The 18,323-nt window shown below is 33.8% G+C and overlaps 1 protein-coding gene across 2 annotated transcripts in view; it reads right to left on the bottom strand.

Annotated features, from left to right (window-relative positions):
• TOGARAM1 (TOG array regulator of axonemal microtubules 1) overlaps positions 1-18,323 on the bottom strand; it is an 82,310-nt gene that overhangs the window by 42,445 nt on the left and 21,542 nt on the right. For both annotated transcript variants that reach the window (XM_060294776.1, XM_030854858.2), the window contains 5 exons: positions 12,619-12,924; positions 11,070-11,332; positions 8,863-9,095; positions 5,957-6,057; positions 2,167-2,319 (listed from right to left, as the gene is read on the bottom strand). In XM_060294776.1, the coding sequence (XP_060150759.1) occupies positions 2,167-2,319; positions 5,957-6,057; positions 8,863-9,095; positions 11,070-11,332; positions 12,619-12,924 (1,056 nt within the window). The remainder of the gene's footprint in view (positions 1-2,166; positions 2,320-5,956; positions 6,058-8,862; positions 9,096-11,069; positions 11,333-12,618; positions 12,925-18,323) is intronic.

Genomic DNA, 18,323 nt, shown 5'->3' with positions numbered 1-18,323 from the left:
GAATTAACTATTGATCAAAGATACAAATATTTTTATGACTCTGTTGTCCAAAACAAAAAAAGCCACTGGCAGTAAATGAACACATTCAGCAATTATTTAAAAACAATTAAATTATATTACCTTTAGGAAGAAAAGTATTTTTACATTTGATTTTTTTATATAAGAAATAACATATGTAAGTAAATATGAAAAAACCCTGTCATTCTCTTTTGTAAAAACAATGGACAAATGATCTCTCCTAAAAAGAACAGATACTATGAATTATATTAAGGATTAAATTTTAAGAAATTTACCAAAAAAACAAAAACAACAACAACAAAACACAAAAGGTTTCTAATCAAGTTCCCTCTTACTGAATTTGTGTTAGCTCCACAAAAAATATACATGTCTAAAATGCCTGATTACCTGCACATGTATGACTTAAGGTGACCAGAAACAAGAGAAGTTGACCTTACGATAACCAAGATTGCTACACACAAAAAAATGACAGCTCCTTACCTTTACTGATAGGTCACAATGCTTAAATACAGGTGACTTCTATTTACTCTATTGAAATATTTATACCCTTCAAAATCACTCCCTCTTTGTTTTTTGACCCACCTCCTAGAATAACAAAACTAAAAGCAAAAATAAACAAATGGGACCTAATGAAACTTAAAAGCTTTTGCACAGCAAAGAAAACCATAAACGAGACGAAAAGACAACCCTCAGAAGGGGAGAAAATATTTGCAAATGAAGCAACTGACAATGGATTAATCTCAAAAAATATACAAAGAGCTCATGCAGCTCAATATCAAAAAAACAATAAATGCTGGAGAAGGTGTGGAGAAAAGGGAACCCCTTGCACTGTTGGTGGGAATGTAAATTGATACAGCCACAATGGAGAAGAGTATGGAGGTTCCTTAAAAAGCTAAAAATAGAGCTACCATATGATCCAGCAATCTCACTCCTGGACATATATCTGGAGAAAACTATAACTCGAAAAGACACATGCACCCCAATGTTCACTGCAGCATTATTTACAATAGCCAGGACATGGAAGCAACCTAAATGTCCATTGACAGACGAATGGATAAAGAAGATGCGGTATATATATACAATGGAATATACTCAGCCATAAAAAAGGAACGAAATTGAGTTATCTGCAGTGAGGTGGATGGACCTAGAGTCTGTCATACAGAGTGAAGTAAGTCAGAAAGAGAAAAACAAATACCATATATTAATGCATATATGTGGAATCTAGAAAAATGGTACATATTAACCTATTTGCAAGGCAGGAATAGACACACAGACGTACAGAATGGACGTGTGGACATGGGGGAGGGAGGAAGGGGTGGTGGGATGAATTGGGAGATTGGGATTGACATATATACACTACCATGTGTAAAACAGATAGCTAGTGGGAACCTGCTGTATAACACAGGGAGCTCAGCTTGGTGCTCTGTGGCGACCTAGATGGGTGGGAGGGAGGTCCAAGAGGAAGGGGATATATGTATACATACAGCTGATTCACTTCATTGTACAGCAGAAACTAACACAACATTGTAAAGCAACTATACCCCAATAGTAAAAAACAACAACAACAACAAAACAAAATCACTTCCTGTTTACCCTGAGGAAAAAAATTTAAATGCAGCTGAAATAGGATCTCTGAAAAAAACAGAGCAGTCACAGAAGTGCTGCTTGCTACTAAGTTTAAAAAAAAAAAAAAGGAATGTAATTATTAACAATGGTTAGTGATAACAAGGAAGCTTCCCAGGTTCTACCACAGGGAAATTATATTCCTGTTTCCACAGTTTTACTCCATAGTTACAACCTAAGTAGGCACCTAGGAGTCTTTTGTTCACATGATTTCTCCGTTGCATTTTAATGGTAAAATGTCTGTATGTGTGTGTATGCGTGTGTGTATCCTGGGGCTAAAGGTCAGCAGGGAAACCCTAGTTTTAACCTCTTGGGTAACAGCTTCCCTGCATTGGCTCCTCAGACAAAACCATAAATTAATATGTGAACCTATGTGTTCTCCTATTTGGCAAAATTATTCAAACAACAACACAGCAGCAGAAGGGTAAGAAGAAAAATCTCAAAACTGAGACCTCAGTTTTTCTTTATTGGCATGCTTACAGAGAGACACTGAATCTTAAAAATGAACTTATGAAATTTACTAACCTTTTGTATGCTTATAATGTCTTGGGTGTTCCTTATTTTGTATTTTTAAAACACTAGGTGAAATGTCATGTGGCCTATCATCTTCAAAATCACCACATCCAAACCCATAGTTCACACGTTGACCAATTATGCTTACATTGGATGTTGTAATCCCTATAAAATAAATAAAATACATAAAAATATTTATTTGAATGATGTAATACCATAGGTACATATCTCTCCTCTAAATCTATCTTGGCTTCTAAACCTTTAAAAAGGTTCAATAACATAATATTAAAAATTATAACATTACAGTAATTTTTTAAAGTTTTATCTTATTTAAAATTTTTATAATACTTTTTACCTTACTAGCAGATCAGAATATTTATTATAAGCCATACTATCACATTTTATAAAAGAGGCTTTAAAATTACAATGAAATACAAAATTCAATGTTTGAAAGAGATAATCAAATATATATATTTTAAAAACATGACAGGCATTTAATGTTTAAATGACACTTTACAGCAAAACAGAATTTTTTTAAATCTAGAATTTTTAAACTGCTTCCTGAGAGAGGCCTATATTCTCCATTTCTCTCTTTTCTCCCACTCTCATGGTCTGGATTGTGAGGCAATAAACTATATAGGAAAGGAGCTCAGAATCTGGAATTATGCTTCCTGGCTTTAAATCATAGCACTGCCACTTAAATTGCTGACAGAAGCTGGTCAAGACACTTAAGCTTATTTGTAAAATGGGGATAATAGTAGTAGCTCTTCCAGAACCTCTGTGAGGATTGAATGAAGAAAATGTAAAGGGGTTATTAGTACAGGGACTAGTGTACCATAAATATACAAATGTTATATTCCTAGTTAAAAACAAATCAAACCCTAATGTAGGCCTCCTTTTAATAAATATCTAAAATTTTAATCTACATTTGAATGTTTAAACTGAACACCCTATACTAATACTTTGCAGCTGTTAAAACCACAAAACTACTAAATGGAAAATCCTAGGCAATATATATTTAAGTCACCATCCATTTTTATGTATAGCTGCCATGTAAACCATTAAGTAATAACAATAAAATATAATTTGTTTTTAATACTGTTGAGGGTATTTTAATAAAAACAGGACAGCAGGGAGAGGAGGTGGCTGGTGGCCGCTGGGCTAGAGAGTACTGCAGAGTATAGGGCACTAAGTCAGATTCATTGAGAAAGATTTAAAAAATATCTGCTATTAAATGATAGAGACCTTCTGGGTGTAACATGGATATCTTTCTAAATTCTTCTTAATTTTGATAGTTAATTCATAAAGTAAGCCTCATAAAGATATTGGCTTTGGATGGAAATGCTTTCTACTAATAGTTGATACTAACGTAAAGCTACAGGAAAAAAGTTTGCTAAAACAACATTCAGGAAATTCAGCACAATGTGCTATAGTAGGTAGTAGTGGAATCTATGTGGAAATCTGGAAATGCTGATGTGAAGACAGAATGAATTTATAATTTTTACGTAATTATGTTTAGGTAGTCCTTATTCTGAGCATTACCATTTTTATGTTTCACCAATTAAACAATAAACTTGTAGAAATCACTTGCTTACTGAAAACAAAACAAACCCTATCCCAAAGAAACAAAAAATGTAAACCCAAATTTATAAAATCCTAAACCATTAGCAACTTAACATTTTGGAAGCATATTAAATTTAACCAAGAATATCTTACAGTAAATACAATAATAGTGTTTCTAAAACTTGATCCTAGAAATACCTAACTTATTTGTTAAAAATGCAGATTTCTAACTCTGAAGATTGATTCAGTAGGTATAAGGTGAGGCCCCAAAACCTGTATGTTATATGCATTCCTAGTGATTCCTAGGATTAGGCAAGTTTGAGAAACACTGACTATTAAACAAGTTTGGGAAACATTGAACATCGCATACAGAAGCGTGTATTACTGTAAGACCTATCACTCCACTAAAATTTAAATGACTCACAAGGTCATACAACTAGGGTCAGAGGGAAACTCAAATCTCGGTTTTCTAAATCTACCCTTCTCTAATTCCAAGAATATTCTTCCAAAAGAGGGTTCCATTTTTATAAACTAGATATAACCTGGCAACAAAGTGTCTCTTCAAACTTATATAATTATTTGTAAAGTAATAAATAATTTATTAGGATAATCAGCCTTAAAAAAGAATTAAAGAATAAGTTTATGTATTATATTTCTTTGGGTCTTCCCTTTTAGGAGAACAAATACTTACCAAGTGCCCACTATGTACTAGGTGCTTTATATATGTTATATACTTAGATCTTCACTACCCTTCTCAAGGTTTACATCATCAGATGAGGGAACTAGTTTCAAAGCAATTAACTTTCACAGAGCAAGAATATGATTATTAAAATATCAAACTGGGATTCCAGCTAGAGTCTTTCAGACTCCAAAGCACATATACATTGCCTTCCTGTGCCTAGTAGAATAACTATCTCTTAGTCTAACACACAAGCTTTGTGGAAGCCAGTATACCAGACACACATAGCTGAGTTGCGCTTTTATAATTATGACAGGCACTTGTTGGCAATCAGGGGTAAATAATCTCTGGGGATCAAGAATCTGAGAGTCCAAAAAAGTAAAACACTTTTTACTTATATAGTGCAATACCACTATAAAAATGTCAGTGCAAAATGTAATGATATTACAAAAGAGGTAATATCAATTTTATTTGTGAATTGGGAAGGCCTCCCAGAGAAAGCAACTGAGTTGTTTTCACAGCTGAATGGGGTGTGGTGTGGATTTGAGTTCATCCAGAAGAAACAGTACGTGCAACTGCAAAGAGATAGAAATGGTACTGAAGGTGGTTTGATTTAAATGGATCACAACATACAAAGCAGGAAATGAAAATGAAGCTGGAGATGTCTGCACGGCTCTGATCAAAGAAGAATGCTCTGAATAAATTTAGGCTAGGCAATATAGTCAGTTTTGCATTATGGGAAAAGGATTATAAGTGGACGAGACTGAAGCTGGAGAGAAATGTTAGGCGGCTAAGTAAAAAATGAGTAAGAGTGATAGTGGGAATTACAAAGAGATGAAATTAAGATATATTTAGGAGGAAGAAATTTAAAATCTTAGCAAACAGTTAGATACACACACAGCTTTCTAAGAAAGTAATTATAAGGTAAACTTTAAGGTTGTTAGGACTTTCACACTGAGATCATGCGAAAATAAATATCATATCCCAACTTGCTACAATTAATTCATAATTCAATAGTTTTACAAATCATAAAGAAGAACATACAGTTCCCATCCTAAATTGATCAGAATTCAAATATTTTTCTAATTTATTACTAATACCTGAATCTATTTTCTAAGAACTGCTGTTATAAATTAGTGATTTCCAGGTTAGTTTACAAAATGCTTAACACAAGATATTTACACTAGCTAAATATTATTTTTAAAAGAAATTGTCTTTTGTGGCCCCCGGTGGTTTCTAAACTATTCTGCACCTAGAGAGTTCTCAAAAACTTTGATGGCCAGGTCACATTCTGTATCAATTAAATCAAAATGTCCTGGTGTAGGAGCCAGACCGGGTAACTTATGGGTTTAAAGGGGTATCAATTATTCAGGTAAGTATTTTTTCTTCCAAGAATAGTAAGTATTCTTGCCAAAATGGCCTTTTAAGGAGTTAAGAAGATGGTTAGTCTTAATTAGTAATTACAAAAATTCTAAATCTAAAATACATTTGCCATCATTTTTTAATCATTTAAAAATCATACTTTCTATAAAACATATTTATAAAACAGTCATAGAATACCTGCACTGGGGCTTTGTTCAGCTACCTGAGAGTTCTTATTCTTTGCAGAAGAAAGTTTTGTTAGACAAGGTTTTGATCCAAATGTTGGAAATATGTCTGACCTACAATGAAACAAAGTAATTTCAATAAACATTGAAGATCTAGAGCTATTCAGCATTCTTATATCAAACATTCTCTATACTTTTATTAACTCACTAAACTTTGATAGTGAGGCAGCAGCAAGTATGATAAACTATGGCTAAGAATATTTCTTATTGGTATTCCTATTTCACCTTTTGAACTTCCAACCTTTTCAACATATGGTCAATCCTTAATTATTCACGAGAGGATTACCAAAGGAAATGAAGACACTACAATTTGTGCTGTTTAATCTTCCTTTGGGTAAGGGGAAAAAAAAAAAACCTGACCCAAAGACAGTCCATTCCAGAACTAAGCCAAATGATTCTAATCATCTAGTATATTATCTACCTTCATATATAATATAAAAATAGGGACTTAATAATATTATAAGAGATCAGCAACAAGTGAGTTTTAGCAAATGCCGCTTTCTTCATGGACTATTTTTTGCTATACTTTCTTGACTTTATAAAGGCCTACAGGCCTTATTTCACAAAGAAAGTAAACTGAAGAATATTAAGTCTGTACATAAAGGGAACTGTTTAAAATCAGTAAGAGCTAAAATGCCAATAAGTCAGTGATGGATATTATCAAGAAGAGATTTTACAAAGGAGTACAATTCTTAGTAGTTGGGTAGGCATATTTGTTAATTGACCTAGTGAGAAATCAATGTTAAATATTTTAAAAGAGTAATTTCTCTAGACTAGATGACTGTCAATTTACATTTATATTGAGTGTATTTGACTTAGATGAAAGAAAATACTTCAGTCTCTAGAAAAGTGGTTCTCAATAATTTTTCCTTCCCAACCCACGTAAGGATGAAAGCCCTGCAGAAGTAGTGGTGACTTTCTTTGGACATGATTCTTAAGGCAGGATGTAAGCTGGTTGAGAATAATTGCTCTTAAACTAATAAAATAAAATGTGGAAATAGTAAATTCATTAAAGATAATTCAGTCCATAAATGAGGGTATACTGAACTCCTTTCTCACGGAGTTTAATATCTGAAGAGAATAACTCTATGAAACAATATTGCGAATAGTGAATTCTAAATGTTATATCAACAATATAAAATGAACTTTTCTTCCCAATTGCGTTCCAGATTACTTACAGAACCTTGAAACTGTAAGAGTATGTAACATAGAATTTCACATTCATGTAAGATAAAGGAAAAACTTTAGGTCTAAGAGATAAATGTATATATTTTAAATGTCTGGTAACTTAATGTAAACATAATTACTTCATCAGCCCACATAGCCATTCCAAATTCATTTTGTAAATATATTGCATTATTCTACACAGGTAATTACAACAAAGGAATTTCCAGTAATAAAATATTTCCAACTGCAAAATAAGCTGCTGTTTCAGCTAAAAAATGTGGGGAAGGAAATCATGGAATGAGACAAACCTCTCACAATGGGACACAAAAATTTAGTTTAATTCTATGAACTGCTGAAATAAAACGCCCTTCTACATTAATGTTCAACAGAACATCATCTCTCCTTGGATTATGTAATCTCTACCTATTAGAGGTTCTAGTTCACTTAAGTAAAAATAATTTAAATTTGATTTTAAATATTTACCTCTATATGTAAACATGGTATGGATAAAATCAAAGGAAAATGAAATTAAACAGACTGACAACACCAAAGGTTAATAAGGATGTAAAACAACTGGAACTCTCATACATTGCTGACAGGAGTATAAAATTGCACAAGCATCTTAGAAAACAGCTTAGCACTTATTTAAAAAGTTAAATGTCCATCTACCCAAGACCTAGTAATTCTACTCCTAGGTTTCTGTCTAAAATAAAGAGGAATACACCTGAAACACAACACTGCAAATCAACTATAGTCCAATATAAAATAAAAAATAAAATTTAAAAATAAAATAAAATACAATAAAGAGGGAAAGGATTCCCCAAAATTCTAGAATACGGTCACAGAGATTTTCAGAAATCAAGGTAGGATCACTGTTTAAGATTTAAAGGTTATTGAGGGGGCTTCCCTGGTGGCACAGTGGTTGAGAGTCCACCTGCCGATGAGGGGGACGGGTTCGTGCCCCAGTCCGGGAAGATCCCACATGCCGCGGAGCAGCTAGGCCCGTGAGCCATGGCCGCTGAGCCTGCGCGTCCGGAGCTGTGCTCCGCAGCGGGAGAGGCCACAACAGTGAGAGGCCCGCGTACCGCAAAAAAAAAAGGGTTATTGAGGTAATCTGGAAAAGTTCGTCCAATTGCTATGCTGTCAGTATGGGGTGACCAGGACTCTAATTCTAGCACTGCTGCGGTAAGGAAACTCCTGAGAGGGCTGCAAAAGCTACTGCATGGAGTCCTAAACTCGCACAAGATAATGGAATAACAAAATATAAGAAATAGTTGGGTAATGGCTGGGTGGAATTTATCCATCGATTAGAGGAAACTGGTGCTGAGTTTTAAACGAAAATCATTAAACGAAAACAGTAATATCAGCTATTGGTCAATCGTCAGAGTCAATGATACAGAAAAGAGCTAAAGGACAAGGAATATTAGAATAAATCTTAGGCATAAGAATAAGTGGGGCTTTGGGACTAGGATTTATATTAATTTAGTTGGGGTTGTGCTCTGTCTCTCCACAACCACCCCAAACCAAAGCCAACCAAGGTAATATCTGTAAATTTTCTGTTGTCTTTTAAATGTATTTCAACGTTTCAAAAACTAGAAAATGGTCTTAAAGTTTTTTTTTAAATATGATATTAGAGCTTCAGACTACAAATTACAGATCAGAATTCATCTAACATATCAAAAAATAAAGTACATTATTCTCTTCCCCTGGGGAGTTGTCGACAGAGAAGAAGTCAAAGATTCTTGGCTGTAAACTCCACTTTCATTGTAAGAGCTGATGTTTGGAGAGGAAGATCGAGATGCAGAATCCACAGTCAAGTCAAGCTTAATTGCAGAATCAGGGCTTTCAAGATCAGAAGTACTGCCACTCAGTTTTGCTCTTTTCTTAGCTGCACTATTACGAAGGGACCTAAGAGAGCTCTGCATCTAAAAAAAATTAAAACAATTAACTTTACAAAATAATTATATAAGTAAAAGTTATCCTTAAATTTCAAACTCCAATAACTATACCTAGCTAGCCACTCTTCAATCCAATACTAACAAGATGGATGTTAACATATCTGTACATAGTATAAATACAGATTTCATCACTCAGGTATTTATTTATAAACAACTTCCTAGATTATAAGTTCCTTAAGAGGAAGGATCTCAAGATATTATTCACCATGGTACTTCCAGCACTGGGTACAACGACTAATATATTGTAAAAATTCATTCATAGGTGAATCATTGAATCAGATAGTAGCACAGTTAAAGTCACAGAGGTCCATTTAACCCTAGGTCAATAGTGTGCTGATGTGGCTATTTAGAAGTTCTATGAGAAGGTCAGCAAAAAGTAATCAGCTTTCTAAATTTGAAGTTTACATCAAGCTTGCCAGTGTTAGAGTTCAGAGAATAACAGATCATTGTATGTAACTTCTGAAGACAAGTATCTATAAAAATGCAGAGGAGAAATCTTTATCACATATATATTAAGTTTGGGAATAGAGCCTTGAACAAATTAAGGAACTCAGAAATATACATAAGCTGTGTTTTGCTTATATTTTGATTATAACAATTAATAGTTGATTTGATAGTACAGCCACTTCCCTAGTAAATCCTTGGAAGGTTGAATATCTAAAAACATTAGTATCCACCTATATTTACTAATAATTATAAAAAAGAAATTACCCTTTCAATTACCCACTAAAAGGACTATTTTTAAGTTATCATAAAAGACAATATGTAGGATCAGATGAAATTTATGAGTTACACAGGAAAATGCCTCTTCTGTAAGTTTGTTTCCTGTAAATAAATTCCCTTCATAGTACCACTGGACTATAACTGGAAAAACAAAAGCAAAAAGAAAAAAACAAGAAAAGATTTTACAAGCAATTAGAAGTTGGAATGACTAATTAATTCATTAAGAACCAATTTTGATTCTTTATAAGTTAGTTTTACACATGCTTAATGTTAAAGAAATGCTTTTTAAATGAATATGCATTAATTTTTTTTGAACAAACTATCAGTACATGATGCCTTACGTCTTAAAAACAGGCTAAAATAAGACCACAAAATATCATCACTGGGTGTTTCAGTTTACATATTTAATGTAAAACACTTTTCAACCTGACATCAGGCAAACTGAAATGATAAAAAGGAAGCATCTGTGGAAATACTGCTCTGAATCCAAAGTAACATAGCAGCCACATCCCTTCTCTGGCATAATTAATATGTAGAGTTATCATATTGGCAATACATTTTTATAGTATAAATGGAGTGATCTAGGATTCAAAGATAAAAATACAATATAATGTCAATTTCATAAACTTGCACATATGCACAAGGGACATGCTCAAGAATGTTTACTGCAGCATAGTTTGCAATAGCAAAAGACTAGAAATAAGCCAAAATCAATTATATGAGTACATTATAAATATATCAAAATACTACTATAGCAATATAAAAAGTACATAAAACACAAACTAATGGTAACAGTGGTGCCTCAGTGAAGAGGAAAGAGAAACTGGATTGGGGAGGGAACTATGTTATGTTTCATTTATTTAAAAAGTAGGAAACAAAAACGACAAATTGTTCATTTGGTAGGGGTTAGTGCATGGGTATATTGCTATATTATCTGTACTTTTAATTTGAAAAGGAATAATATATGCACAGATTACTGGAAGGAAAGACATTAGAGTGACAGTGATAAATTATTCTGGGTAGTGGAATTTGGTGTGATGAATTTTCTTCTTAATACTTCACTATAGTTTCCATGTCTTCTATTGTGAACATAAAATATTTTTACAAATAAGACACCATGTTATGGGATAAAAAGTACTTGATTTTTCCTTAAATAACAACTATTATTTATAGACAATTACAAGCATTTAAAAATTACTGAAAATATTTGGTTCTAACCTCTTCTTGATCCAAATCTTTATCCCTGATATTTAATTCTGAAAGATCAATTGTAAGACTATCTTTTTCACTCTTCCAAATGTCATCTGGCTCTTTCTTTTTGGGTCCCACTGTACTTAAATCAGCTTTATCAGGCAAAAGGCTGATGCCCCGTGGTATGGGAGGTACAGGCTTGGTCCCATTTAAGCCTTGTCGGGAAGATGGTGATCTCACCAAAGCAGGTGTAAGTTGAACTGGAGAAGGTTTCTCTTGAGAATTTTCTCCTGCATGAAAAAGACATATTTTATTCTTTTTTTTTTTCAACTTCAAGTTGAAAAACAGTTATCGATAGCGTTAAAATCACAAGTGTTTAGAATTAGGTGTTTTTAAATTAAAAAGCACATTATATTTTACTAGAAATAAAGATTGCTACTTGAGATAAAAATATCAGTGTCCCCTAAAAAGTATAACAAAAATGGACCACCCAAAATCCTTTCATATCAAATAAAAATATTATATACCAAGTGAATCTTTTTTTTTTTTTCGGCTGTGCCGCATGGCTTGTGACATCTTAATTCCCTGACCAAGGATTGCACCCGCGCCCTTGGCAGTGAAAGCATGGAGTCCTAACCACTGGACCGCCACGGAATTCCGTGAAATTTCTTCATACACATCATCATGATTAATACTTGTAAAGTCCGTAATAAGCTAGAAGGGTTAATTATCTGGCTTGATATAACTATGTAAGCAACACTTGAATGACTACTATGTGCAAAGCAGTAATACTGGGCACTAGGGAGAACAAGTTGAATAATGTCTCAGCTTTCAATACAATATCTGATTTTGGAGGAAAGACAAATACAGAAATAAATTAAAGAAGAGAATGAACACTCAGTGCTAAGAGAAAGTAATAAAATCAGCTGACTATGCAATAAATTGACCTTATGGTTATAAACTGGAACATCTGTGTTGTAGGGTAGTTTAAAGGTGAAATATCTGATCTCAGGGGCTAGGGATAGGAAAGCATTTGGGACATGGGGCTTGCCTTTAAAAGACTTCTTATTTTGAGACTGAATCTGTCTTAAGTAAGCTAACATGCTAATTTTATAATTTTGGACTGGGCTATTGTTAAGAAAAGAATATTTTAGTTAATAACAAGTAGTAGAAAAACCATCAAAATAATTTTAACAGAGAGTAAATAGTCAATAAATGTCGAATAAATACTAGACATTATAGTAAATATATGAATTATATTTTATATTTGTAAAGCTAAAACTTGTTAGTAGGATCTCAGGCTGTTCATGTTCATATACCTTATAAAGCATTATTATTTGTTTAGTTCTGAAAAAGGATTCTGAAGTGCCAATATAAGAAAAAAAAAGAAATGAGAATTTCAATTGAATTTTATATTACACATTTGATCTATTTAACTTTGTTAAATATTTTCTTAAATATTTACTAATTCAGAGAAATAAAACACAATTTACCAGCTTTTAAAGATCTAACAACCCGAACTTCAAAGTAATTATTCGAACATACAAATAAATTTGAACAAAGTATTAATTTTTACCATCATGTATACCTGTAGGATCAGATGACTTTTGGCTGACAAGCTTTTTCTGTGGACTTGGCTTTGAAACTCCTTCAAAGCTTTTAAGAGGCCAGGAATTTGAGAAATTAACAGAATTATCTTGGGACTTCTTTGGAGATACAGTAAGAGATGTGTGCTTTGGACTAGTTCGAGGTGATGAGAGAGGATAGGATGGAAGAATGAAGCCTCCTGAACTTGGATTTGGACCAGAGTATGATGAAGTCCGTTCTGTCTGACTACCAAATGTTTGCTGTGTCTTACTGCCAAAATTTAGGCTAGCATAAACTGTAATAAAACAAAAGAGAATGTAATTTATTTATACACATCTTCTAAGAGTTTTAAGTTTTTTTGCTTTTCACATTCAGGTTTTTAATCCCATCTGGCATTTATATTTTTGTATGATGTGAGGTAAAGACCTAATTTAACTTTCTGCTATAGAGATAGTCCAGTTTCCCCAGTGCCACTTTTCGAGCCACACATTCTCTTTCATCTATAAATCTCCCATATGTATATTTAGGTCTATTCTTAGGTGCTTCTTATTGGTTGCCTTAGTCTTTTTGTCTGTTCTTGCACTAGCACCACAATGTTTTATTTATCATCACACTAATAGGATGAGTCTCCTTCCATTTTTTTCCCAGTTTTATTGAGAGATGGTTGACATACATTACTGTGTAACTTTCAGGCACACACCATGATGGTTTGATATATATATATATATATATATATACACAAACACACATTGTAAAATGATTATCAAAATAGGTTCAGCGAACATCTACCTTCTGACATGGATACAATAAAAAGAAAAGAAAAAAGGAAAAAAAATTTTTCTCTTTATGATGAGAACACTTAGGATTTATTCTCGTAACAACTTTTCTGTATGCCACACAGCAGTGTTAACTATAGTAATCATGTTGTCTCCTTCCATTTTGATCTTCTTTAGAATTATCTAGGCCATTCTTGGTCCTCCATTCTTTCATATGAATTTCAGGATTAGCCTGTCAGGTTCCATAAAAGATCCTGTTGAGATTTTGACAGAAATGACACTGAATCTCCTTGTTTAAAAATATAGGATCTCTTTTAATTTATTCAGGCCTTCTTTCACGTCTCTCAAAAAAGTAATTTGGTTTTCATAATAAATGGTATGCAAATCTTCTGTTAGATTTCCAGATACTTACACATTTTGTTGATACTATAATTTTTCTTAAAAACTACATTTTCTGAATGTTGCTGGTGTCTGGGAGCTTTATTGACCTTTCCTTTCAGGTTTTATATTTGGCAACCTTGCTAAATTATTTATTATTTTAATAGTTTTCTGTATATCCTTTTGGATTTTCTACATAATTAATCCAATAATGGTAATAATGATAATGATGAAGACTATGATGACAATAATGAGAGCTAATATTTATTGAGCTAATGTTTATGTGCCAGATGGTGTTCCAAGTACTTTATATGTATTAACTAACTTAATCCTCACAACAATTTTGTGGGGTTGGTACTATACTTATTTTATAGATAAAAAAATGACACAGTAAATTGCTAAAAATCGCACACTAGGAAATTATAAAGCTGGGATATGAACTCAGGCACTCTGGCTCCCAAGCCTGTGCTTTTAACCACTACATTGTATCATGTTTTATCTGCTTAGAAAGGTATAATCTCCCAAGACTGAACCAGGAAGAAATAGAAAATATGAACAGACCAATTACCAGTACTGAAATTGAATCAGTAATTTTAAAACTCCCAACAAACAAAACTCTGGTACCAGATAGCTTCACAGGTGAGTTCTATCAATTCACCTATCCTCGAACTATTCCACAAAATTACAGAGGAAGGAACACTGCCAAACTCATTCTATGAGGGCAGCATCACACTGATACCAAAACCAGACAAAGATGCCACAAAACAAGAAAATTGCAGGCCAATATCACTGATGAACATAGATATAAAAATCCTCAACAAAACACTAGCAAACGAAGTCCAGCAATACATTAAAAGGATCCTACATCATGATCAAGTGGGATTTATGCCAGGGATGCAAGGATTTTTCAATATCTGCAAATCAATCAATGTGATATGCCACATTAACAAACTGAAGAATAAAAACCTTATGATCATAGCAATAGATGCAGAAACAGCTCTTGATAAAATTCAACATCCACTTATGATAAAAACCTCTCCAGAAAGTGGGCATAGAGGAAACATACCTCAACCTAATGAAGGCCACATATGACGAACCCACAGCTAACATACTCAGTGGTGAAAAGCTGAAAGCATTTCCTAAGATCAGGAACAAGACATGGATGCCCACTCTTGCCACGTTTATTCAACATAGTTTTCAAAGTCCTAGCCACAGAAGTCAGAGAATAAAAAGAAATAAAAAGAATCCAAATTGGAAAGGAAGAAGTAAAACTGTCACTGTTTGCACATGACATGATACTATACACAGAAAATCCTAGAGACACTACCAGAAAACTACTAGTGCTCATCAATGAATTCAGTAAAGTTGCAAGATACAAAATAAACAGAAATCTGTTACATTTCTATACAATAACAACAAACTATCAGGGAATTCCCTGGTGCTCCAGTGGTTAGGACGCTACGCTTTCACCGCCAAGGGCTTGGGTTCAATCCCTGGTCGGGCAAGTAAGATCCCAGGAGCCGTGTGGCACAGCCAAAAAACAAACATGAAAAAACTATCAGAAAAAGAAATTAAGGGGCTTCCCTGGTGGTGCAGTGGGTAGGAGTCTGCCTAGCAAGGTGCAGTGGGTAGGAGTCCGCCTAGCAATGCAGGGGACACAGGTTCGAGCCCTGGTCCGGGAAGATCCCACATGCCGCGGAGCAGCTAAGCCCGTGTGCCACAACTACTGAGCCTGTGCTCTAGAGCCCGCGAGCCACAACTACTGAGCCCGCGTGCCACAACTACTGAAGCCCACGTGCCTGGGGCCCATGCTCCACAACAAGAGAGGCCACCACAACGAGAAGCCCACACACTGAAATGAAGAGTAGCCCCCACTAGCTGTAACTAGAAAAGGCCCACGTGCAGCAATGGAGACCCAATGCAGCCAAAAATAAATAAATGAATAAATAAATTTTAAAAAAAAAGAAAGAGAAATTAAGGAAACAATCCCATTTACCATTGCATCAAAAATAATAAAATACCTAGGAATAAACCTACCTAAGGAGGTAAAAGACCGATACTTGGAAAACGATAAGACACTGATGAAAGAAACTGAAGATGGCACAAACAGATGGAAAGATATACTGTGTTCTTGGATTGAAAGAATCAACATTGTTCAAATGACCATACTATCCAAGGCAATCTACAGATTCAGGGCAATGCCTATCAACATATCAATGGTATTTTTCATAGAACTAGAACAAAAAATTTTTTTAATTTGTATGGAAGCACAAAAGATCCCGAATAGCCAAAACAATTTTGAGAGAGAACAGAGCTGGAGGAATCATACTCCCTGATTTCAGACTATATTACAAAGCTATAGTCATCAAAACAGTATGGTACTGGCACAAAAACAGACACACAGATCAATGGAACAAGATAAAGAGCCCAGAAATAAATTCATGCATTTATGGTCAATTAATCCATGATAAAGGAGGCAAGAATAAACAATGGAGAAAAGACAATCTCTTCAAATAAGCAGTACTAGGAAAACTGGACAGTTACATGCAAAAGAATGAAATTAGAACATTTCTCTAACATCATATACAAAACAGACTCAAAATGGATGAAAGACCTAAATGTAAGACTGGATACTATAAAACTCCTAGAGGAAAATATAGGCAGAACACTCTTTGACACAAATCGCAGTAGCATTTTTTGGATCCAACTCCTAAAGTAAAGGAAATAAAAGCAAAAATAAACAAATGAGACCCAATTAAACTTAAAAGCTTTTATACAGCAAAGGAAACCATCAACAAAACGAAAAGACAACCTACTAAATGGGAACAAATATTTGCAAATGATATGACTGATAAAGGATTAATATCCAAGCGTATAAACAGCTCATACAACTCAACACCAAAAAAACAAACAATCCTATTAAAAAATAGGCAGAAAACCTGAATAGACATTCTTCCAAAAGGGAAATGCAGATGGCCAACAGGCACATGAAAAGATGTTCAACATTGCTAATCATCAGGGAAAGGAAATGCAAATCAAAACCACAAGACAATAGATATCACCTCACACCTGTCAGAATGGCTATCATCGAAAAGAACACAAATAACAAATGTTGGCAAGGATGTGGAGACAGGGGAACCCTCAAACAGTGTTGGTAGGAATGTAAATTGGTGCAGCCACCGTGGAAAACAGTAGAGAGGTTTCTCAAAAAATTACAAATAGAACTACAATATGACCCAACAATTCCACTCCTGGGTATATATCCGAAAAAAACCCAAAAACTCTAATTTGAAAAGAAACATGCACCCCAATGTTCACAGCAACATTATTTACAATAGCCGAGATATGGAAGCAACTGAAGTGTCCATCAACAGATGAATGGATAAAGATGTGGTATATATCTACAATGGAATACTACTCAACCACAAAACAGAATAAAATTCTGCCATTTGTAGCAACATGGATGGACTTGGAGGCTATTATGCTAAGTGAAATAAGTCATACAGAGAAAGATAAATACTGTGTGATATCACTTACATTTGAATCTAAAAAATACAACAAACTAATGAAGGTAACAATAAAGAAGCAGACTCACAGATATAGAGAATAAACTAATGATCATCAGTGGGGAGAGGGATGGGAGAGGAGGGGCAATATAAGCATAGGGGGTTAAGAGATACAAACTATTATGTATAAAATAAGCTACAAGGATATATTGTACAATGCAAGGAATATAGCTAATATTTTATAGCTATAAATGGAATATAACCTTTAAAAATTGTGAACCAGTATATTGTACACCTGTTTCTTACTTAATATTGTATTGGGTTGGCCAAAAAGTTTGTTTGGTTAATGAACATGCTGTTCAATAAAGTTCTTGGTGAAAACGAAAAATGTGTCTTTTATTTTTACTTAAAACCGAATGAACTTTTTTGGCCAACCTAATAAATCAACTATACTTCAATTTAAAAAGTCTATTTGTAATCTTTTAGGGGTTCCCTCAAATTTTCCTTAAATTTTTTTGAAGACTTTCTAAGACAACAGACCTAGCTTATGTATATAAGAAATAAAACATTTTTCTGAAGACTTAAATGACTATGTATATCATGTATCATTTACTTTTAATTCATATCTGACATGCTTAGGACCTCTACTTCTACCTAAATCTTATTGGAGACTTAAGTGGTCACAAATTGACATACACAACCTACTAGTAAGTTAAACCTTGACCTTAGAAAAACATGATATTCCTTTAGTAGCTGCTCTAACAGGTATTCTGAGAGGTTATAAAAACCAGAGCTACTATGAAGATCTGATTAAACACTGAGAGTGGAGGTAGTCTACAAAAGTAATGTAATCATTCAGGGATATCCAAAACAGGAAGAGGCTAAGCAACACAGAGAAGCCTCTCTGTTTCTACTAATCACCAGTCACAAAGGTATCTCGTCAAGATTTGGGAAAAAAACCTATATCATTAAGAAAGATAAACTATTTTATTGGGAATAACACCATAAAGAAAAACTTTATGGAGTCATGTGGC

This window comes from Globicephala melas, chromosome 2, assembly GCF_963455315.2.
Source record: "Globicephala melas chromosome 2, mGloMel1.2, whole genome shotgun sequence".
NCBI classification, from domain to species: Eukaryota; Metazoa; Chordata; class Mammalia; order Artiodactyla; family Delphinidae; genus Globicephala; species Globicephala melas.
The sequence above is the reverse complement of the archived record's forward strand: the minus strand, read 5'-3'. Positions and strand labels throughout refer to the sequence as shown.